Source organism: Mastigoproctus giganteus, chromosome 10 (genome assembly GCF_048544385.1).
Source record: "Mastigoproctus giganteus isolate SK-2022 chromosome 10, ASM4854438v1, whole genome shotgun sequence".
Lineage (NCBI taxonomy): Eukaryota > Metazoa > Arthropoda > Arachnida > Uropygi > Thelyphonidae > Mastigoproctus > Mastigoproctus giganteus.
Genome location: NC_143584.1, coordinates 109,533,477 through 109,559,000, shown reverse-complemented (window position 1 = coordinate 109,559,000; position 25,524 = coordinate 109,533,477). Strand labels below are relative to the sequence as shown.

The 25,524-nt window shown below is 36.7% G+C and overlaps 1 protein-coding gene across 1 annotated transcript in view; it reads left to right on the top strand.

The window, feature by feature from the left end:
- LOC150079216 (solute carrier family 25 member 36-like) overlaps nucleotides 1-25,524 on the top strand; it is a 98,562-nt gene that overhangs the window by 63,995 nt on the left and 9,043 nt on the right. Inside the window, exons 5-6 of the mRNA XM_090384123.1 lie at nucleotides 13,564-13,630; nucleotides 20,553-20,827. Coding sequence (XP_090240249.1) covers nucleotides 13,564-13,630; nucleotides 20,553-20,827 — 342 coding nt within the window. The remainder of the gene's footprint in view (nucleotides 1-13,563; nucleotides 13,631-20,552; nucleotides 20,828-25,524) is intronic.

The following is a 25,524-nucleotide window of genomic DNA, read 5'->3' as shown; positions in this document are numbered from 1 at the left end:
TTCCTTGTGTTCTCGGGTTTATTTGTAGTGCTCTTTCTGCTGAGTTTCTTTTTTAATTGGTTCAATTTCCTGTTTTTTTTTTTTTTAAATGTGTTGATCTAGTTCTTATTCTGTCTGCATGCTTGTTTTGGTTTATACTGTTTTCTATTGTCCCAGTCATAAGTGCTTCTTTAAATAATCTATTATCAAACCTATCTGCGGTTAAAACTGAAGTTTGGGGAAATTTCCAACTGTGCCCATCTATCTAAGATCGAAATGCAGGATTCAGTTTTATTACACTGGCACTGATGTCAAATTTGTGTTTTCTGATGTTTGTCTAATGTACTAGTTATTACATAAAACCGAAACTAGAGTTTGTAAATGGAACCTTTTGATTACAAGAGTTCCTGGATTTGAGAGGAGGGGTTTTTTTTTTTTTTTTTTTTAAGTGTCTTAGTTCCAGAGAATCATGATTACACTGTGCTTCATAGTAATTTTTGTTATTTGTTCAATTTATTGAGGGACATAGAAATCTTAGTAATGCTTGGTTGCTGTGAGAAGGAATTGGAGGGCTTGGCATTATACTGGATGAGTGCAGGAAAGCAAATAGTATAGAGAATAAGACTGGCGACATAGAATATGGGAATGGTGAAAAGAAGCAGTGAATATGGCAGATATTGAAGCGAAGATTGCAGATAGCATACGTACAAGAAACTGAATGGAGAAATAGGACTGGACTTGAACATAAGTTATAATACACTGGTTGGTGTAATTCAAGGAATGGAGTAGACATTATAACAAATGGAGAAATGAAAGAGAAATATTGAATATTAAGAGAAAAAGTGATAGGTTAACGATAGCTGACTTAGTGCTAGAGAAGGAAGTTGTTAATGTGTCTGAATCACGGATGGGGAATGATTGAGAGAATTAAATGGTAGTTTTGTAATATGATGGCTGAAATATTTCAGAACATACCAGGGGAAGAAGGCATCATCATAGAAGGAGGTGTGTGTGTGTGTGTGTGTGTGTGTGTGTGTGTGTGTGTGTGTGTGTGTGTGTGTGTGTGTGTGACCACTTTACTGAAACATATTCAGTAAGACCACTCTTCAATTCCTCCTAGTCTTTGGCTGAGTTAACAGGGAAGATACAGAAAGAAATCCCATGATGTCTAATATTTGTTGACGGTATTGTTTATTCATTAGGAGCAGAGAGATAGTTAATATTTAAGAAGAGTGGATAAGGGTCTAATGGTATGAAGATTAATAGAATGACAACAGTATATGGTATGTAGTTGTAGTGAAAATGAGAGTATAGTGAGAATAGATCAGCACATGACAGAGAAGAATAAATATTGGTATATCTAGGGTTAGATATGAAAATCAGATTTTCATATCTGACCCTAAACAGTGATACAGCAGAATGGAAAGATTGATTCGTAGAAAGGAAGGGAAGACCTGTATCACCTTAACAAAAGCAAATCCCTTCACTTTGCCATTGACAGTAGTTGAATCTTTAAGTAAATTCAGCATCAACATATTATGATCAATATAACCCAGTGGTTCTTTTATTTGCTGATTCTTGATGTGGGAAGAGTCTCTGCTGATAATCAGATCAGGAGTATTGCTTTCTCTTGTTTCCTTTCTAGCATTAGCACATGATGCAAGAAAGCAAGCTTATATAGCATCAGCCAAAAAAAAAAAAAAAAAAATTCCTATTTCACCCATCCACTCACTCTGTTTGTCAATTTCTGCCTTGAATCTATTTAAGCTATCAACTTCTACAATGACAGATGGAAGTTTGTTCCAGCAATCAACCACCCGCTGGCTAAAGGCAAACTTTGCACATCTATCCTACAACCGTCTTTCCTCAATTTGAATTTATGCCCTCTCAGGTGATTATTCTGAGCAAGAGGAAGAACCCCATCAGCATTGAGCATGCTCAAACCATTCAAGGCTTTATACACCTCAATCAGATCACCTCGCATGCGCCTAGTCTCCAGACACTGTAATTTGCAAAACTTAAGCCTTTCTTCGTAAGAGCAACCCTTTGTTCCATTCACTAATCTTGTTGCTCTTCTCTGTATTCATTCCAACAGCTCTACATCCTTCTTAAAATGAGGCCTTCAGACTTGTATACAGTACTCAAGGTGTGGTCTGACCATTGCCTTATACAAGGGGATAATCACCTCTTTATCCTTGCTAGAAAAATTCCTGTATATATTTACAAGACACCATGAGCTACTCTTGCAGACCATCTGCACTGCTCAGAAAACTTCATATCTGCCTGCACAATTATCCCCAGGTCCTTTTCATTCTCTACCACTGTCAGTGTAGTACCACAGAGTTGATATGTTACTCTGGGATTACTGCTTCCCATATGTGGTACTTTGACAAATGTAATGTTAAACTTCATTTGCCACCTCTCATCCCATCTACTCAACTTTTCTAGATCCTGTTGCAGCAGTGTACTGCCATTAGTGTCATTAACAACCCTGCCAACCTTCGTATCGTCTGCAAACTTGGACATTAAGCCTGATATACCATCATCAATATCATTTATAAATACAGAAAATAACAATGGACCCAACACTGAACCCAACATCCTCCCCAACAGTGGCAACAGCCACTGTTGGGGAGAATGGAATTCCGCAATTTATGATCAAATGCTTGAGCACATTCATCGTACACCCTCTTCTCTCGATCTACAACAGATGCCTCGCTGAGCATTATTTCCCACCCCAATGGAATAAGTATGGAGTGTACCCCATCCCTAAAAACCAGTTTGCCCCTTGTCTTTTAAAAACTCTTGAAAAGGCTATGCTACCCACAATTACTCACCAAATTCTCCAGACGAAACCGTCTGAAATCCACTATGCCATCGCAGGAAAATCATCAATCACTAACTTGGCCGCCACCACTGAACGCATCCTCTCAGCATTCGAACAAAGTGCTGAGTTAGCAACCACATATTTCAACATAAGTGCAGCCTTTGATGCCGTGTTGATCCCGGCCTTGCTCCTCCTACTTAAGGAGAAATTTCACATTTGAGGTGATATGCTGTGCTTTTTGGAATCTCTTCTCTGTCACAGAATACTTATTCTCCATCGGCAACAACACACCCTATCCAGCTCAGCAACAGGATCAATTCCCAACTTAAAGATCTAGAATTGTACCTGGCAAACTTCAATCTAAAAATCAACCCACTGAAGTCTGCTCATGTTGTATTCTCCCTTAAATCCATGCCAACAGTGCTCAATGTTTCACTCACAGGGATACGAATACCAAACGTACCCTCGCACAGAGACCTTGACGTTCTGTTTGATCAAAAGATGTCCTTTGTCAACCAGATCGACAAAATCAGTACCAAATTTTCTGGTCTATGGTGGATCTCAAAGCAGCAGCTGCCACACATCCAACATCCTCTCACTGTTAAAAGGTTCATCACCTCCACCGTCTACCCTGTCATTCTGTATGGTGCAGGAATATGGGCCTCTGCTGCACCTACAAACCTCAAGCGGGTGTACACCGCTGAATACTGGTTACTGAAATGGGCCAATAACGAGCTTCATCTACCTCCCGCTACCACAACCACCATGATGGCACAAGCACTCGACATCCCGAGGATGAAGTTCCTGATCGTGGAAAAGAGGCTGGTGTTCACAGCCAAACTCATCACAGGCCAGATATCATCTCCAAATATTTGGAATGCTTGCTCTTGGAGGATTCCAAGCACTTGTGGCTCACCACAACAGGCTTCTACTCACTGAGAGATTTCTTCCCAAGCAGATGCTCTCTGCCTTCAACCGTGTGGACGCCGACATTGACAGCATAAGTAACAAGAAGGACATACAACTTTATCAATATCAAAGCCCTCAAACCCTAATATATTGCCAAGTTGTATTTGTTTTCTGTATTTGTGTTTAGCTCTGTGTTTTTATGCTGTATTTGTATTTATTTTGCATTTGTGATCGGTATTTTGTAGCCTTTTTTTTTTTTTTTTTTATGTAAACCCCAAACACGAGAGGTATTAGAACCTATAGTACTTAGTACCGTGCTTGGGTTGGAGGTTGAGAAGACGAAAGAAGATATTTGTTGACATTGGACTTGAACTTCTGTAGACTGTAATTTTCAGGAAATACGTATGAAGGAAGGTTGTTCCAGAAAATGGCAGTTATTCCACTTTCCATTTTGAGAAACCTTGTCCTGCTCAATCAGCTTCAACTTCTCGAAAATCTGCTACCAATTCCTTAAATGCCGATTTCAGGTAATTCTTTAGTGGGGCGAAGACAGCTTAGTTGATTTCAACCCTTCTAAAACTCAGTCTTGTCTTATATCTCGCAAAAAGGATTCTTCTGCTCTTATGCTTACCTTTAGTGACACTCCAATTTCTAGGCAAAATGATATATCTCTTTTGGGGATTACCCTGACTTCTAATCTCTCTTGGCACAAGCACATTACAAATATTTCTTCCTCTGCATCTAAAAAACTTGGTTTTCTCTTTCGCTCTCTTCGTTACTTTTCTTCCAAACAGCTGTTCACTCTGTACAAATCGCAAATCCGCCCTGCCATGGAATATTGTTCCCACATCTGGGGCGGTGCCCTCAAAACCTCTCTCAGGCTTCTTGATTCCATTCAGAAAAGGGCAGTTAGGTTAATTAATGACTCATCTCTAACAAAGTCTCTCCACTCGCTGTCTCATAGATGTTCTGTTTCTGCTGCATGCCTCTTCTACAGATACATCCATGGGCACTGTTCTTCTGAATTGGCTTCTATAATTCCTGCTCTCTCTTTCAAAACAGTCTGAACACATGCCGCCACCAACCAACATCCATTTACTGTCCAACTTCAAACTCACAGAACCAACTTTTCATCTTCCTTGTTTATTCATTCAACTGCCGTTTTCTGGAACAACCTTCCTTCATACGTATTTCCTGAAAACTACAATCTACAGAAGTTCAAGTCCAATGTCAACAAATATCTTCTTTTGTCTTCTCAACCTCCAACCCAAGCACGGTACAAAGTACTATAGGTTCTAGCACCTCGTGTTTTGGTTTTATATGTATATATATATATATATATATATATATAAAAAAAAAAAAAAAAAAAAGTGTGTGTGTGTGTGAAATTTTAAGTAAAAATATATTACCACCATATTTTATTTTTATTTCATATTAAAGAAATGAAATTAACATGACAAGAAGCTTTATACATTGTATTCATATTTTGTAAAGTATGTATATATACAGGGCAATTCAGAAGGTTATAGTATCGATTATTCTGAGTAAAAAGGTTCATATAAACATGTGTCCAATTCTCAATGGATATGGAGATTCAGATGTTACCAAGAAGCAGTTAACCTAATGCTGTTTGGTGTTAGAAGTGTTGTTAAGAATGCTGCACATCTTCACACGTGCTGAATATGCCGATATAGTGTATGTCTACGGTTTTTGTGGTGGAAGTGCTATTGCTGCTTGTAGAGAATAACGTCGATGGTTTCCTAACTGCAGAATACTGGATTCAAGAGTGTTGCTAACTAGTGTTTACACCAAACTGCGTAAGACTGGTACAGTTCCCAGCACTCATACTTCTGAATGTGCAAATGAACAAAATGTGGATGAGATAGAATACATTCTTCAGTCGGTAGAACGTAGTCCTACTATTAGCACACGAAGAATTTTTACGCGTATCATTGTTCCATAGACAAGAATATGGCAAACATTGGTGGTGTACCCGCTGTATGTATCCATTTTACATACAGCGGGTACACCACCTTTAACCAGGAGATGACACCCAGCAATTGGAATTTTGTTGGTGAGTAAATGCTGATCGCTGATTAATTCCATTCATACTGTTTAGCAATGAGGCTACTTCCACCTGTGACTGTATCTACATCTGTAACTGTCATAGGTGGTCAGACGAAAATCCACATGCTACTGTAGAAACAAATTTTCAACATCGCTTCTCTGTAAATATGTGATGCGGTATCATCGACAATCAGTTGATTGGGCCTGTTGTGTTACAAAATAGTCTTACAGGGCCCATTTACCTAGAATTTCTGCAAAACAAACTTCCACTACTATTGGAGGATGTTCTCTTGGCTATAAGGATTGGTATGTACTTTCGGCATGACAGAGCTCCTGCACATTATACCTGTTCGGTGATGCAATATCTAAGTCAAACTTTCCCTGAATGATGGATCGGCCACAGTGGTCCCATTCATTGGTCACCAAGGTCTCCAGACCTCACTCTGTTAGATTTTTATTTGTGCGGATGAATGAAAACCGCACTATACAAAGAAAAGGTGAATACAAGAGACGAATTGCTCACTCACATTTTGGATACTGCTGCCCTCATAAAGTAACGTCAAGATGACCTCAGAAGAATAACACATCATATTAACAAGAGTTGCAAATTGCATTGAGGTTGGCAGTGGGATTTTCAAACATTTACTGTGAACTATAAAAAATGTGTCAATTTTGTATCATTCAACAAGTCAATAAATACAAACAATAAGTCATTTATCGTTCTTTAATACCTCTCATAATGGCTTTGTGTGTGCCAGTTTCAAACAGCTGTATCTCCATATCTATTGAGAATTGGACACATGATTACACGTGAATATGAACTTTTTTACTCAGAATAATTAGTACTATAACCTCCCAAAATATTTACTATTCCTCCTGAATAGTAAATATAAGAATCTAAATAAGTAGTTGCAATCTTTCTTTTACAGTACTTGCTCACAAAAAGTTGTCATGCTACTCCAAAAAAATTCATGTACCAGGTAGTGAAAGTGCCTCTTCATTGACTTCAATTGTCAAAACTCATTTGAGCAAGCTGTTTTTTCAAAAACAACATAAACAGCATGGACCTGGGAGTAATTGTGCAGTCAGATATGAAGTTTTCTGAGCAATGCAGACAGGCTGCCAGGGCAGATCATGGGGTTTTGTCAATGATATATAGGAATTTTGCTAGCAGGGAGAAGGAGGTGATTGTTCCTCTGTATAAGGCAATGGTCAGGCCACACCTTGAGTACTGCATACAGGTCTGGAGGCCTCATTTTAGGAAGGATGTAGATTTACTTGAGTGTGTACAGAGAAGGGCAACAAGATTGGTGAGGGGATTGAAGGGATCCTCTTACCAAGAGAGGCTTAAGTTCTGCAAATTGCAGTGGCTGGAGACTAGGCACCTGCGCGGTGATCTGATTGAGGTGTATAAGGCCTTGAATTGGTTGAGCTCGCTGAATTCTGATGGGATCCTTCCACTTGTTCAGATTACGAACCTAAGGGGGCATAAATTCAAATTAAGAAAAGACAGATGTAGAATAGATGTGCGGAAATTTGCCTTTAGCCAGCGGGTGGTTAATTGCTGGAACAATCTTCCATCTGTCGTTGTGGAAGTTGATAGGTTGAATAAATTTAAGGAGGAACTGGACAGGCATTTGGAGGGAATGGTGTGATTTTTTTTTTTTTGGCTGATGCTGCATAAGCTCATACACTTGCTTTCTTGCATCAAATGCCACTACTACTAGTTCGGTAACACCTTTTTTGGCATCTGCACCAAATCCTTTGATTCCTGCTTTGTTTACCATGTGCATCTGATGTCTTCTGTTGCATCAGGCAACATCTTCAAAGTTTGGCATTTTATATGACTTCTGGGATAGTTACTGCCAGACTCCCTTCATCCAAGGCTGTTAAGAAGATTTCATTCTAATCCTTATCAGGATTATCAGTTGGCTTCATTATATGAAATGTTTTCCACCAGTGTCACGTGGTTTGTCTATCCTGAGCATTGATAATGCTTTAACAATGAAGTTGTGTATGCACAATATTTCAATGCAAAATCATCTGACAAGGAGTTGTACATGAGTAATATACATTTTGCTTAGTAGAGTCATGGCCACATGTTACTATTCATCTAATGCTCCCCACTAGTTTTTTTTTTTTAATTATTATTTTTAACCATGTTATAATGAATTAGCATTAGCAAGGGCACATGATGCAAGAAAGCAAGCTTATAGCATCAGCCAAAAAAAAAAAAAAAAAAACATACACACCCCTTCTCATTTCACCCATCCACTCGCTCCAAATGTTTGTCTAGTTCTTCCTTGAATCTGTTTAAGCTATCAACTTCTACAACAACAGATGGAAGTTTGTTCCAGCAATCAACCACCCATTGGCTAAAGGCAAACTTCAGCACATCAATCCTACAATTGTCTTTCCTCAGTTTGAATTTATGCCCTCAGGTGAATTTTTATATATTACCAGGTCTTGGCGCATTATAGCCTTAGTTGCTAATGTGCCAATAAAATCCAAACCAAACCAAAAGCCCTCAGGCGATTATTCTGAGCAAGAGGAAGAATCCCATCAGCATTGAGCATGCTCAAACCGTTCAAGGCTTTATACACCTCAGTCAGATCACCTCGCAGGTGCCTAGTCTCCAGACACTGTAATTTGCAAAACCTGAGCCTTTCTTCGTTACCCTTCTCTGTACTCATTCCAGCCAGACCTGTATAAAGTACTCAAGGTGTGGCCTGACCATTTCTTTATACAAGAGGATAATCACCTCTTTATCCCTGCTAGAAAAGTTCCTGTATATTATTGACAAGACACCATGAGCTACTCTTGCAGACCATCTGCACTGCTCAGGAAACTTCATATCTGCCTGCATAATTACCCCCAGGTTCTTTTCCCTCTCTACCATTGTCAGTGTAGTACCACACAGTTGATACATTACTCTAGGATTACCGCTTCCCATATGCAGTACTTTACATTTGTCAATGTTAAACTTCAGTTGCCACCTCTCAGCCCATCTGCTCAACTTTTCTAGATCCTATTGCAGCAGCATACTGCCATTAGTGTCATTAACAACCCTGCCAACCTTCGTATCGTCTGCAAACTTGGACATTAAGCCTGATATACCATCATCAATATCATTAATGTATACAGAAAACAACAATGGACCCAACACTGAACCCCGGGGGACTCCACTAATAACATTAGTCCATTGATTACCTCTCTCTCTCTGTGTTCTCCCACTCAACCATCCCTTTATCCATAGCAGCAATTTGCCTCCATTGCCACACTGCTCCAATTTGTGTAGCAATCTTCCATGTGCAACAGTATCAAAAGCCTTTCTAAGATCCAAATATATGATATCAAAATTATTCTTTGCAATCAGTTCCTTTGTTACTACATCATCCAATCAAATTGGTCTGACAAGACTTTCCCTTAAACCCATGCTGTGTCTGTGCTATAACTGAAGTCTTATCTAGATGATCCTGCAATGCTTCTTTAACCAGTGCAATTAATTTCCCTGGAACAGAAGTTAAACTAACAGGTGTGTAATTACTGGTGTTTCCCTTTGATCCTCCTTTGTGGAGTGGGGTCACATTTCCAGTCCATGGGTACCTGAGTCCAAGGAAGCTCTCATAATTATGGCTAAGGGTTTGCTTACTTCCTTTAATATAACTGGATAGATCCCATCCACCCCAGGTGCCTTTCTTATGTGTATCTTTCATTTTGCTCTAAGTTATTACAAAATCATCTAGCTCAATGCCAGAGTTTAATTCACCTCTGACATTCCCCTCCCTGAATAGAAGATGCAAAATATTAATTTAGTTTTTAGCTACCTGAGCAGGATCATGAACAGTTGAACCATTGATATCAAATGCACCAACCTGATTCATCTCCTTCCTTCTAGAGTTTACATAAGCAAATAACTCTTTGCTGTTTTTCTTTACATCCTTTGCCAAAGATTTCTCATAATCTGCCTTTGCCTGCCTAACCTCCTTTGTGACTTGGTTACAGACCAGCTTATATCTATCCCATGCATTTTTCTTCTTTGCCACATGTCTAATTAGTTCATCTGACATCCATTTAGGCCTAAATCTGGAACAATATTTCTTAGTTGGTATGAAAAGCCTAGTAGGTTCCATGATTATATCTTGGAATGCTTCCCATTTTGAATTTGCTGTTGGTAACATCATCAGTTGGTCCCTCCGCATAGAATTTAAATACTGTGTCAGACCACCATAGTCACCTTTACGAAAGTAAAAACCCTTCCCTTTACCCCTGATGGTAGTTACCTCTTTGAGTAAATCCCACTTCAGCATGCTGTGATCACTGCCGTGGTTTCTTTATCTGCAGATTCTTGATGCATGAAGAATCACTACTGATAATCAGATCAAGAGTATTACTCCCTCTAGTTCCCTCCCGAACATGCTGCTGTAGAAAACAATCATCCAACAACTCCAGAAAAGCCTTGCTAGTGCGTGAGTGACAAACCCACAAATTCCAGTCAATCTCTGGGAAATTAAAATCTCCCAATATAAGACACTCTGATTTACTGGCCCACTCTATTTCTCTGCACAATTGCTCATCAGGCTTATAACACACACCTACTCATTTTTCCCTTTCCCAGTGCTTATGTCACACCAAACATACTCAACATTGCATTGCCCACCACCATCAATTGGATGCACTTCCTTAGATTTTTTTTCTTAACTAACAGCATAACCCCTCCTCCCTTCCTGTCCTGTGTATCCTTTCTGTACACATTGTACTCCCCAAATTCCAGTTCTGCACTACTTATGTCTGTGTGACACCATGTCTCTGATATCCCAACAATATCTGCCTTTGATGTCTTGACTAGCACTGCAAGCTCATCAGATTTATTAACTATACTCCTAGCATTGGTATACATGCACCTGTTTCTACTCTTAGTTACCCTAACCCAGCCCATGTATTTACTTGTTCCACTATGACTCCCAGCAGTCCCGGAAATCCCCATTGCCTTGCTTTCCAGGCTGCTGCTCAATTGCATTTCAATAGAAGCAGTGCAAGAATCACTTTTACCTCTGCCAGCAGCTACTCTTAATCCATTAGTCCATGTATTTCCCCAAGCTAGCAGTTTTCTGACCCTCCTAACTCTGCCTCTATAGCATCAGCAAATATTCTTGCACTCTATTCTATTTAAGTGTATCTCATTCCTGTAGAAGCAGTCTCTCCTGTTAACGAGCACAGACCAGGCTGAGAAAAATTCTACCCTTTGAACCTTGCAGTCTCTCCAGGGCTGAATTGATCGACAAGACTCTCATCATATACTCCCTCCTAGCGTGTCTGGGCAGAATTGCAGACACTTTCAAATTCAACCCTAACTCTTTTTTTTTTTTTTTTTTTGTTTTTCCCAACATTGACCTGTACTTGTTAAGTAATTCTATCGGTCTCCTACTCTTAATATCATTAATGCCAACAATATCACCCTTTGTGCCCTTAAAAGATATCTGCTCTACGTCATCAACCTTTACCCCTAGCTGACATACTGTGGTCCTGTTCCACCTATCCTTTTTACACAATATGGTCCCCATTTGGGGATTACCTTCAACATTGCTTTGGAGGCTATATATATATTCTGCTGATGCTGCCATTTCTAAAAACATATTTTAGACTCTTGGAATCTTATGATTTACTTCTGCACCTGCATCACTGTTTTTGAATAGTCTGTGGTAGAAAATAAGCTAAGTAATACCATATTTGATCAAACTGTTTAGCAAATATGTTGTGGCAGTTGCCATTATCACAGAGACTCTTCTAAATGCTTCAGAATGTTTGTATAATTTTGGGATTGACAGTTTGACTGTGTAAAATTCATTTCATAATGTTACTGATGTCAAAAATATTAAAATTATCTTCAGTTCAGTTATGTATGCCATCCTGGGTCTTGGTGATATGCTCCTTATTATACTGGAAGCAGTGTTTCATCACCGTTTACTGTTTTCCTCAAAAATGCAATATTTTGTATCTTCTTCTTTTGTTTGTATGTATGTGGTAGATGAAAACACACGACTGCACATCTGTTCTTCAGCCAATATGCATGGCACACTTTTTATAGAACTTTCATAAATGATTCCATTTCTTTATCTAAATTTAGGTATTCTGCCAGGTCTCTGATCTTATCAACATCCAATCCTTTGTGCCAGTCAAAAATTCTTACTCTTCACATTTCTTCATCCTCGTAAACGTAACATAGGTGTTGAAGGGAATCTACTATACACAGGTAACACGATGTAAGGAGTATAAAAAGTAGAATACTACCTGTGTGAATTTAGAAATAAAAATAATTTATTGAACAGAGCCACTTGCTCTTAGAAATTCAGGTTGATTAAAACAGCATATACATCAGTAGAATAATAAATTAAAATAAGAAAGTGGTGGGGGAGTGGAGAGATTACCACATGGCCAAAGTATTAGTCTTTGGCACAGTTTTTGGAGGTTATAATCTAAGTATAGAGGTCCCCACTCCCTGTTTTCTTACCTTTTAATTACTGTTTCAGTATTCTATTGAATGTTTATAGTTGTTTTATTTGGCTTGTATTTCAAAGAGTGGCACTGCCATTCGATAAATTGTTTTATTTATAAATTCATGCAGTGTAGTACCCTACCTTTTATACTTCTTACATCATCTCATTTGCAGATCTGTTGAATCTCACACCAAATTTTATATTAATTTTTTTTCCCTAAATAATGTCATTTATGCCAGTATTAAGCAACATGCACTTCTATTCATCATTGCTGCTTCAAGTGGAATCATGCTAACGTGTCAGTCTTATTACTTAATAGTTGCACCTCATAGGTATTACTCTAATCTGTTATTAAAAAGGTTTTGTTGGTCTGCAAACAAACCCTGAAAGTGTTCTGTGGCTTAAAATTCCTATAAAAGCAAGTCCAAAAATTTAGTTAGTTGATTCGATTCCTGTCAGTGACCTGGAGGAATTTTTGAAGTCTTCTTCATTCAAAGCTCTAATTAGCATTAGATCAAGGGTGGAAAATGTGCACCCCCCCCCCTGGTGCAAGCTTTTCCAGCCTTAACAACACAAACATCTACAGACATAATACACTTATAAGTGCATATTTTGGACTGTTGATACCAATATTGATTTATTTATATTTAAAGGAATTTGTACCTTGCAAATATAATGAATTATATTTGCAAGGTGCAAAACCATCTACCCAGTACTCCAGTTGTTAAAATATTTTAAAGCTAATTTTTGGTTCCACAATGGAATGTTTCTTTGGGCCAGCGAGGCTAAGGCTATGATTCCACATCAGATGTTTACAGAGCAGTTGTATTGTCGAAAAGACGGTAATTAAATCTCCTTAGCCACACATTAACCCGAAAAAACATTCCATAGTGGAATCAAATTTGCTTTAAAAATATTTTAATAACTTAGAATACTGGAAAAGAGTTTTGTATGCAGCAAGTATAATTCGATAAAGCAAAAATTGAAATTCAACGTATTGTAGTGCTCTTTGAAAAGAGTGAACATTTGTTTTTAAGTTTTGAGCCACAGAATATGGTATCAAAGCTTGTGGTAGACTTAAGAAATATCCTATATCCCTGTTATCTGTTCAGTCATTTTTTTTCTGTGATGGAGACTCCATTATTTATTAATTTGTTTTATTTGCATCATGGATACTAGAATGATAAAATATAATAAGTTGCAGTGATAACTATATTTGTTATATTTTTAATAATTCTAACATATGTTAGAATTTTTGAATAAAAATCATTATCACATTTACAGGTTTCACATCCTGCACATTTACAAATCCCATCTGGTTTATAAAGACGAGGCTGCAGCTAGACCAAAGGTTAGTTAATGCATAGTATATAATGTTAGTTTTATGTCACAAAGAGATTGCCAAATGAGTGAAGGAAAAAATATATATTTGTATGTATGTAGTTCCCTCCAGATTTCATTTGGTACATACTTATTTTAATAACTAGCTGCTTCACATTGATTCTAGTAATCAAAATTAGTAATAATAATTTTTTTTTGCAGATGTTTAATAATTCCTATATTTTAGTTTGAGAAAATAATGCTACTCTGCATTATGTTTATCTGTCTTGAGACCCTTTTGTCCCTCCACTGACATGATAGAATTTGGGCTTGCAGTCTTTACAAATGACTATGTTTATTCACAAGTTGACCTAAAGTTACTAATGTAATTTTTAACCAAGTAAAGTAATTGTGAATTTGCTATTCATGAAAAACTTGAAGGCATTGTGGCTAGTTGTGAAATTATTTGGCTCTGTAATCAGAGAACAGCTAACCTCAATTAGCAACATTTTTTTCCAAATGGTGACTAAATGTAGCAAAACCTAAACAACGTAAATTTTGACTGAAGAACCCTATGAGGTTGGGTACATATAGTTTCTTGCATGCGCTGACCAAGTGAAAAGATTTAAATGTTTAATGAGAGAGTACGCAGTAAAACAACAAATAAACTGACACTAGCACAGACATTCAAGATAACACATTAATTTAGCACAAACAGAACACAAAAATTGTAGGTTTTGGCTACTGTATGTAGCCTTTATCAACTGGCTGAGCACTGGAAAGTGATGGTTTTACATGCATGGTTGACCTTAGAGTACATAAACCTGTGAAGTCACAGAGGAGAGGGTTGGGTAGGTGAATGGTGACTGCCAACCTTGTGAAGTAGGAAAGGCTCAAAGATGAGAAGCATGTGGTCTCTGTTGATTGTAGTTTCAGCGGCGCTGATGTGTGCCGATTCCAACCAATGGTCGATCTTGAAATTACGTGAAGCCTATGATTTTAGCATCATTGGCATGATTTCGTGTCCCTCCTGCAAAAGTGCAGGTAATGCCAAATGGGCCAAGTCTGCTCTTGTTATAGAGATGTGGTGGTGGTGGTGGTGGTGGTCTTGAAGTCTGTCCTTTCTGTCATTTGGAGGTAAATCGAAAGGGATGTTTTATGCCTTTTCCAGTGCCCATGATGTGGAGGGAGCCAACAAATCATGTCGCAGATGTTACTTCTGTATGGTGCCTCCTATTAGAAAATGGATAACAATGAAGGAAAAGTGAACAGTGACATACCCAAATATATACCATCTGCAATTCATGCCAAGCCTCACGGTTAGGTACTACCTATTCCTGAATCACCCAACTGTTTTTCTGTACACTCTGATGAAGACACTGATGAACATCAACTTGATATATATGTTGTACAGCAACAAGAAGTATAGCAGCCATCTATGTCAAGGTAACCATCATTTTGTCGAAACCTTTATCCTTCTGAACCACATAAGATCACAGAAAGTGAGCTTAATAACTGCATCAGGTCATTAAATGACCTGATGCGGTTATTTAATGACCGCATCTTAATGACTGCCACAGAATAAGGCAGAACTTTTGGTCTTGAGGTTACAACAGTGGAATCTTCCAGATAATTCTGTGAAAGTGACATTTCATACTTGAAATAAAGACTATGATAAATTCTATCAAACAGAAGGTGAAGTTGCTGTTTGTAAGGATGTTGATGAAATAATGGCTGCAATGAACATGAAGCACGTTCCCAAAGAATCTAGACTATTTATAGAAGCTTCTAAGGTTAACCTTAAGGCTGTATTATTACATAATGGAAATATTCTATCTTCAATACCTTTTGCGTATGCCGTCCATAAAAAAGAAACATGCAAATGGGGAGAACATCCTCTTAGGCATGCATAATCAGAAGTATGAGTGGCATACTTTAGATGTGTGGTGATTTAAAGGTAATCGCTATTTTATTAGGACTACAAAAGGGTTACACTGAGTATCGTTGCTTTCTCTGTGAGTGGGATAGTTGTGCCAAGGATATGCACTACGAGAAGAGGAGTTAGCCTCTATGAAAATCATTAACACCTGGAATGAAAAATATAGCATTTGAACCTCTGGTAGAACCAAATAAAATTTTGCTTCCACCACTGCACATCAAACTGGGGCTCATGAAAAATTTTGTGAAGGCTTTGGAAGTGAACAGTCCTGCATTCACATACTTGCAAGAGAAATTTCCAACACTTAGTATAGAGAAGGCAGGAGCTTTTAGTCCACAAATAAGGCAACCTTTCAAAGACGAACAGTTCAAATGTGTCCTTAGCAATAGAGAAATCAGCATGGAAAGCCTTTGAAAATGTTTCAACTGGTTTTCTAGGAAATGCTAAAGCTGGCAACTACAGGAAGCTTGTGGAAGATTTCATTACTTCTTCTGAAACCTCTTCTTCACAAGAAGATGGACATACCCACAACTGTAACAATAATCAATCAATTGTGCATCCTGCATTACTGACTGAACCACTGGACTCTGGCAAACCACCAGCACACAGCAAGTCGAAACCCGATCTCACACCTCAATGGAAACAATCCCAAGGACCATCATGGACAGGAGTCTACTCCATGCATATACATAAGCCTTGGATGGGACATCCCTTGAATGATTATACATCAGTCGTGGATGGGACATAATCCCATGAAAGACTATTCATGATTCTGGATGGGACACCACCCTGTGATGACTTCTGCCGCTCAGCTGCTATATGCTTCTTGACAATCTGAGCCGGGACCCTTGCCTGACTCACTTTCACTCCTTTTCCCTGGCACTGGGGGAGAAGACGGCCTGCCCATCTCCTCCCCTTGGGACATGGGCTGCCCCACACTACTTCTGGAGATGCCTTCTCTATTGTCCTCATATTTCTGACTCCCCCTCCCCCCCTTTTTTTTTAACATAGGCCCTAGCCACTGAAATCGGGTGTCAGGGCCTGGCAGTGTACCATTTAAAATACTGGTGTACCTGGTCTGCCTCCACAGGGCCACGTGTGGGCAACAGTGGGCACCAATAGGGGTCCAACGGCTAAATGGCTAGATGAACAACAGTACACGATACTACACTTAATATCCATACACTTTTAAATCTGGCATTTACAGTGTACTGTAACACGCGACAGTGTATACGATGTGGAGATGGGGGAGAAACCCCGGGTGCTGTTTGACCCTAAACACACTTTACTTCTTCTGAAAAACTGGGGTGCAACATGTCATTGAAGATGCATTAATGCTAAAATAAAAAATACCTTTTATAAATATAAAAAACTCTTTTCAAATCAAGAGCCAATCTTCCATTTTAAGCACTATTTCCATGTTTAGCACCCCAAAATCTAGATCGTATGTATAGCTTAGCTTAATTTTCAGCACTCGCCTCATAGTAATCCGCTTAGCTGGTGGAGAGTTTTACCACATACATAGTGGCTATAGGATTCTAATAACTTACAGGGATTATAGGTTTAAAACTAAGTTATGGGCTATAAAAAAATTTTTAAGAAAGGAAAGTGCACCTTCCATTCTATGGTTGCCTAATTAAATTAAATTAAATTAAGAAAAAATAGAAACTAATAGTCACGCACGAGTGACTTTCGAGATTCCTCGTCTTCAGTTAGCTATAGTGGGGGGGGAGCGCGCTTGTGTTATATACAGGTTGGGGTTCCCGAAATGCATTTCAGTGCACATGGAAACTTAATACGTGCTAAATTCCAAATGGGGGAGAAATTGGCGGGAATCTTTTTGTTTAACACATTGAGTGATATGCTGCTTAAACCATTCGATGACGAGGGCTTCGTTTTCAAGGATTTTGTAGCTAGAATTTAATTTAACTACTGTGATGGCTGAATCGATGAGTGGGTTGTGATTTTGAGATTGGACGTGTTGTGTTAGTTCTGTACTTGCTGAATTAGTTTTGAAGCTATTAAAGTGGTAGTATGCACGCGTGTTGGAAATTTTTGATGTCCCGAATTTTGCTGTTGTACTGCCTATGTAACATGCTTGGCAATCTGATTGGCATCTGATCAAATATATAATGTTGTTGTAATCTTGTGTCTCGTACTCGTGTGTTTTGTATGAATTGAATTTGGAACTTAATTTGTTATAAGATGTGAATATCAATTTGATATCTGTATTTTTAAAAATCTGTTGAAGTCTTTTAGCATATTGTTAATGATATGGGAGCGTGATAAGAGGTTTATGTATCTTATTCTTGTTCACGTGGTTAATAATTTTGTTTGGGTTATTAGTGTTATTATGAACTTTGGTGATGGTTTCTTTTATTAGTTGCGATGGGTATTTTCTGTCGAATTTTTTGATGAGGTATTGCAATTTTTACAGATAGGTCTGTTTGTGTGTGGCTATATTTTACAGAATTGTATATCTGGTTGTATAGAACTGCGTTTTTTGATGTATAGAGAGTGGTGTGAGTGGTAATGTAAGAATTTACCTGTATGTATGTTTTTTCTGTATATTTTGGTACCTAAAGATGTGCTTATTTTGTATACAGTGAGGTTTAGAAAATTAATTTTATTATCGGTTTCTACTTCGAGGGTAAATTTGAGTCTCATGTGTTGTGTTAAAGGTGTTCAGTAAAGTATCGATGGTGGTTCTGTTGCCTATTAAGAGGACGTCATCTGCATACCTCATGTATAGTTTAATTCCTAGGGGAAAGGGTTGGAGAATTTTTTCTTCGATAGATGCGAGGTAGATCTCGGATAAAGGGGCAGAGATACAGAGGCCATGGGAAGGCTGAAAACTTGTTCGTAGATGTTAATTTGGAATTTAAATTGTTTGGTGTCAAGTAACAGTGATGTGAGTTCTAAAATGTCATTAATGTTTAAGTCGGTACATTTTGTTAATGTGTCGTCTTTAATTAATAGTTCTTTAAGGGCCAGTAGCATGGATTCGATGTGCACGTTTGTGTATAGGGAGACGACGTCGAAGGACGCGAGAATATCGTTTTCAGATATGGTTATGGAAGTTATATATTTGTGTGCTTGTTTAGTATTGTAGACCCTGAACCGAGAAAATCTCATTAAAGGTGAAATAATTTTGATGAGGAATGTGGATAAGTTAGCATAGGCGGACTGTTTATAGGAAACGATGGGCCTTAAAGGATAATCTTGTTTATGGAGTTTGACTATTCCAAAAATGTGTGGGAGAATGTTACTGCATATGCCTATTTGCTGGAGGGTATGTAAATTAATTTGTTTGTTGGCTCTGAGTCTTCTTAGGATCCCATCAAGTTTATTTTTAAGCTTGTTGATGTTAAACGTGTTGCAAGCTCTGTATGTTGTTGAATCTGATAAGATGTGTAATATTTTCTTTATATATGTGTTTTTGTCCATGATTGCTATGGTATCCCCTTTGTCTGCCTTTTGTGTTATAATGTTCAGGGTTTTCATAAAGTCTCGTATATGGGTTAATTGTTGTTGGGAAATGTTAGGTTTACTAGTTAATTGGGAGTTAAAAACAGCGTTAGTTTCATGTATGATTTGATATTTATCTGGGTGGTTATCAAGTTTGGTTTGTATTTCTATCATGGTGTCTTTAACTTGGTAGTTGTTGCTGTTAATGGCGAAATTGAATCCGTATTCTAGACTGGCAAGTTCGTTAGGGGAAAATGTTTGTGTAGAGATGTTAACAACTGAGTTTGTGGAGGTTTTTTTGTGTCTCCTAGTGAGTGTATCCCATTTCTTGGAGTGCTTTTGGGTAATCTGATTTAAAGTTGCTTGAATTTGTGCGTTGTTCTGTTGTACGTAATTGTACCAAGTTGTGGGGGTTAGTTCTCTTTTAAGTTTGAATTTAAGGGTATGTATTTGATCTAAAAGGAGATATTTTTCTCTGTATCTTTTCCGTAATTCGGCTTTAATTATGGCAATAGAGGCTTGGTGTATGATAAAAGAGTATTTTTTAACAGTGTTTTTGGTGCAGATACGAGCGAAATTGGGGATTATGTCATACGTGAGACATTTCTTTAAGAATATGATGTGGAGTTTGTCGAAAAAGTATTTAACTAATAGTTTTGTGAAATGGAGTTTCCTATCGTGCAGATCTGAATGCATTGGAGAAATTGTGGAAATGATGGGCGTGCGGAAGAGGGCTATAAAAAAAAAATGGGCTTTTTTATGGGCTATAAAAAAAAATTTTTTTTTTTAAGAAAGGAAAATCTCTCCCCCCCCCCACACACACTACAGCTAACCGAAGACGAGGAATCTCGAAAGTCGCTCGTGCGCAACTATTAGCTTCTATTTTTTCTTAATTTAATTTAATTTAATTTAATTTAATTAGGCAACCATAGAATGGAAGGTTCACTTTCCTTTCTTAAAAATTTTTTATAGCCCATAACTTAGTTTTAAACCCATAATCCCTGTAAGTTATTAGAATCCTATAACCACTATGTATGTGGTAAAACTCTCCACCAGCTAAGTGGATTACTATGAGGTGAGTGCTGAAAATTAAGCTAAGCTATACATAAGATTTAGTTATTACATTACAGCACATAAGGACTCCTTAAAAAATCAACACCCCAAAATCTATAACGTAAACTTACTTTCATGCCCGTAACTAGATATAACCCAAAATTTGTTGTTCAGTGTAATTCATGTTCTCAAGGGGATAATGGTGATAAGATTATACTGTATAATATAAGATTGCTTTTACATCTTTAAATTTTAAGTTTAACAAGCGTAAAGTACCTTTTCAAGTGGGGATACCCAACTAAAAGATTCTATACTAATTGAATAAATACAGGGGTACTAATTGGCAACCATCAGTTAAATTACTTGTGACCACAAACAGTGATACTATATTTTATTTTAACCAAATTTGCATGTTTATACGTATAAAGAATTCTGGATGCCTATTAAGCAATATAATAATGAAATAGCTATTAACTTCTATTATCTCTTTCAGGAAATATGGCACTGTAAGTACTATACAGTGTATAAAGGATATCTATAGCACTTGTGGAATCAAAGGATTCTATAAAGGACTGACAGCATCTTATTTTGGCATCACAGAGACTATCATTCATTTTGTTATTTATGAGTTTATCAAAGCTAAGTTAAGAGAAAGGCGGGAGAGGTACATTTATGATTCACAGCACAAGTCAATAAAAGATTTTGTGGAGTTTATGTTTGCTGGAGCAATTTCAAAGACATGTGCTTCCTCTTTGGCTTATCCTCATGGTAAGTGAACCTTATGATCAAATGAATTTTAGGACTGGATATGAACTCACTGTATCAAGTTTCAATTTTTTGGGGATGGGGTAAGATCATGGAATACCCAGTCCCTTCTTATTTGTATTTTTTAAAATATAGTCTGGGATTTCCTGTATGAGGCGTGATCAAAAAGGGTTTTTTTTTTATCACACCTCATGCACAAAAACCTAATTAATTGAAAATTTGGGACATCTGCTTTCCAGCTTAATTTTAATCCATCCTCCTCAAAGAGCGATGGGCTATCCTTGTCACCTGCATACACTGCTCAAAGAACTTAATTACCTATCATAACTCCAAAATGCATTCTTTCTGTACAGTTTTTAATTCAACTCTGAAGTTATGTTCAGGTTGCCATTCCCCAAACCCTTGCATTTTGCTGCATTAAAACAGAATGCCACTTTCTGACCATCCTTCCATCACCCCTCATATACAGGAGGATGGGAATATTGTACTGTACAAATTCACACAAACAGTGCTATGTTTCAGCACTATTTATATGTGAATCCCTAAATGATGGTGTATTATTTACAAGAATTATTGAGATAACTACATTGTACAAAACTTGCACTACAATGGTTCTTTCCCCTGTACTTAAAGAAATATACAAATTTTCAAACCAATGCTGCTGAACATTTTTATTTTATTTTATTTTTTGTTTATATTATTCTATAATGCATTTACCAACCATAGGTTGGTGGAAAGTTGTTTATTCTGCATTGCACTTATGTTCAGTAAGTTATAAGGGATAACTCCTATTGACAGACTGCTATCTTGATTCAAATTCATTCAGAGAAATAATAACAATATACATTACTCATTTGGTTTTGTGAGAGCAGTTTTTTGTGTACTTGGTACACAATGCACTGTGCCTGAAGTATTTTCAGCTCCTATATGTGCCTTGTTTCTGTAAAACAGTGTCCTGTAGATGGCATTTTTTTTTGTGCCTTCAGTACCTCACTAGCTCTTAGCTTCTATAGTGACTCAGTAATAGCAAAGACTATTCTATAATGTCACAGTTAAGTCTGTTAAAAAAAAAAGTCAAAAATATAAGTGTCACAATTTATATAAATTATAGCATTTTATCATGATTGCAATGTCAATGACTGGATGGGTGAAATGAGAAAAGGTTTTTTTTGCTGATGCTGTATAAGCTTGCTTTCTTGCATCATATGCCTCAACTAATGCTAATTTAAAAATTGCATTCAACTTGTTCTATAAATATAAACTCTGCAGATATAAATAATTTACCATACTATAGTGTTAGAACTATCCAACAAATCTCTAAAAACTGTGAAAGGTGTGAGTATACTGTGCATTTTATTACATGCACATAAAAAACATAATCATGTTGATGATTCAATGTTACATTCTGCCATTAATACCCTTTTCTGCTTTTGCCCCATTCTATTTTCTTTATTATACTAAGTTTAGTCTGTGCAGTTACCCCACAGTGGTATCATCATTGTCCTCCCCACACTAGGTGGAAAAGGCCCAGGTTCAAATCCCATATGACACTAGGAACTTTAATGGCCTTCCCCCCCCTCACTCTGTGGCTGAGTTAGTCAGTCTCGGGCGTAGATAGCAAGGTTTTTGACCCTGGCAACTGGGGGTTTTCTTCCAGCAAAACAAGCCATTTGACCAGAGAACACCTGCAATTTACAGCCAATACACAAGTAGATGAATTAACTTTCTGAGTGACTGTAATGTAATAGTTTGGATTATATCAAGTTTGTCACTAAGCTTTAATGTTGTTCTTCTCTTATGAGGTTTATTAACTTTAGGAGTTATAGTGAGGTGTTTTTAATTTAAAATAAACTTAAAACAGGTATAATCGATGCTATCAGTACAGAATTCACTTTCAAAATGGCAAACGTAAACAAATACAGCAATCACGTGACTTGTTTCCTTTTTTTTTTTTTTTGGTACTGCCAGAAAAATTTTTGATGTATGTAAACATCCGATCTCAGTGTGCCATTATTTAGGGTGCCGCTATTTCGACAGTACTGTAATTACAAAGTGAGCGCCAGAAAGCTGAATGTGATGTTTTACAAACGTAGTGATGCTTCCCTTTTTTTTTTTTTTTTTTCCAAATAAAGAAATGCCACATCCCTCACATTTTTCTTGAAACAATCTATGAAAATAATTCTTAGCTCATTTTTTTCAAATAAAATTAATTTATTACAAAATTTATAACAGCACATAAATCTTAAACACAATAACAAATAATGTAACATACACAGATATTTATTTATTGTTAACATTCTCTATAATTTTCATATTGATGTGGAATAAATAGCAAGGAAGTAAAAAAGAATGAAACTTGAACACCAACACAGCTGAAAGATGATGCAAGCAGGCAGTTTGTGGCCAGTAGAAGTTAGTATTTAAATACTAAATGCCATCTTGTTTTAGAACAAGTATACCTAATTAGTATACAGGTAGTTCTCAACTTTAAGAGTTAATTCGTTCCTATCGCGTGCTCGTAAATCGGGAATTTATTTCCCTTAGACATAAGATTAAAATAGGGGTTACATTCTCAACAATGAAATTAGTTAGCTAATTAGTTTGTTTAAACAATGATTGATTTATCAAAAGAAATTAAAACATAGCCTGTAAAATCAAGAAAATTATAATAATAAAGAAATTATTTACGACTTACAAATGTTAAAGAATGTTTATTCTTCACCATCATCAACTAAATGCACACTCGTTGGTTTGTTGCACAAAGAGTCATCTTCTTCAGCAATGTTTCAAGAGGCGGTTGTTTCTAAGATAATCTTTTCTTTTTAATTATAAATTTCACGATTGCATTCATAATCATTTTTTAACGGCACACACAAATTGCAAATTACATGATTCGTGTGGAGTAAAAAGTTTACGAAACTTTAAAAAAAAAAAAGGAATGAAGAGAAAATTTATTTATGTTTTTTATACGATTTGAAGATTTCAGTAAAGGGGAAACACATTTCACCATAATAACGTAAAAAAAAAACCACACAATTCCAGTTACCGGTATTTTCGCAAATGCAAGAAGGTTGAGTTTACTGCCCATTAATTGCTTGCAGTAACAGAAAAGCCCAATAAACCGTAAAGTGCAAATTGTTTTTGTTTTATGGTCATGCCCTCCAGAAATGTGCTTTAAAAAAATATCACAAAGGCGTTTAAAATTGATTCTTAGAATGGGAACATATGATAACGATGAAAGTGTAGTACATTTTAATGATTTGAATTGGTAACAACGTGACCTTAAAAATGACATTTTAGAGAGATAAATAGCTTAGTTATACAGCGAAAATTTCAACTTCTGAGATTTTGAAACGAATTACCGAAAACAATGTGTGGAGTAAAAAGTACAATTGGGTTCACAGTACAATATTTTAATGATACGATGGTGTCTCTGGAACTGATTAATATGGTAAAGCAGGGTACGGATGTGGTTTGGAATGCGGTATTTATGACTGTTTAACATTCATTTTTACAATTAATGTTGATATTTTCGATTTTGTTGATACTTGGGGGAAAAAAAAACCCTTAAAGCGAGAACTGCCTGTATTTATTAATTTTCATATTTATAACTTATAAATGTAATAAGTTGGTGCTTGTTTTTTTGGCAAAGAATTTTTCAAAATGTGTTATTCATTGGTGCTTGTAATTCTTTTTCAACGACTAATTGAGATCGAAAGTTTCTTTTATAAGCGCTACAGCAGAAAACCTTGTTTTCTGCAAATAAGATGTCATGAATAATAGTAAAACCTCTCACTTTTTTAAATAAACCAGACAATGTATTATCACAAGACAGTTATTAACTATTCTTGTTCAGATGGAGTAAGACATCAAAGACATAGATATCACATGTATTGAATTTGTTTATAACTGGTGGGTTCCTTATTCATTCATATATAGAAATATCTAGATCTTAAAATAAAATGAGAATTGCTTCTGTAGACTGTGAGTGCCCAATAAGCAAGTATTTACTTTCTTATATTTCGTAAACTGAGAAACATCAAACTATTCTTTTGTAAATTTATTATTCAGAGTATGAATCTGAAGACCTTACATTCATTTATTAAAAGTATCCAATTTTTCAAAATATCCACCAGATATGTGAACTTCATGAAAAAATTTGTTATAAAATGAATTTGCATCGTCATTGAGTGAATGAATTTGCATCATCATTATGAGTAAGAAAAATGGAAATTTTTAGTTCAAATACTCACTGAAGTTCTTTGGCACAAAAAAGCCAGCATGTTTTGTAATAATATAGAAGTACCCTATGCCAGTTTTGCAGAGTGCTATTCCTTTTAATGGACTTTTTTTTTTTATCAGGTCAATTATTCTTTTAACAACTTGAAAAACTGTATGTAGCTCTTCACTCTTATTTCTTGATACAAGTGATTTGTCTGTGTAGCATGCAATGCACCCAAGTTACACAAGGGGCCACATTTTTAAGTAGGTCTTGTAGCATAATATCCTGACATCTATTCAACTTCATCACTGCTGAGTCCAATACAATCAATTCTTCCACATTATATAATTTTCATTAAGAAGTCTGTCAATTGTATTGAAAATTTCTCTGACGCTGATTTCTCTATCAATAGGTTTGCAAAATAACAGATCTTCCCTAACAAAGGAGGAGAGCGAGAGAGCTTAACTGCAGACTGATT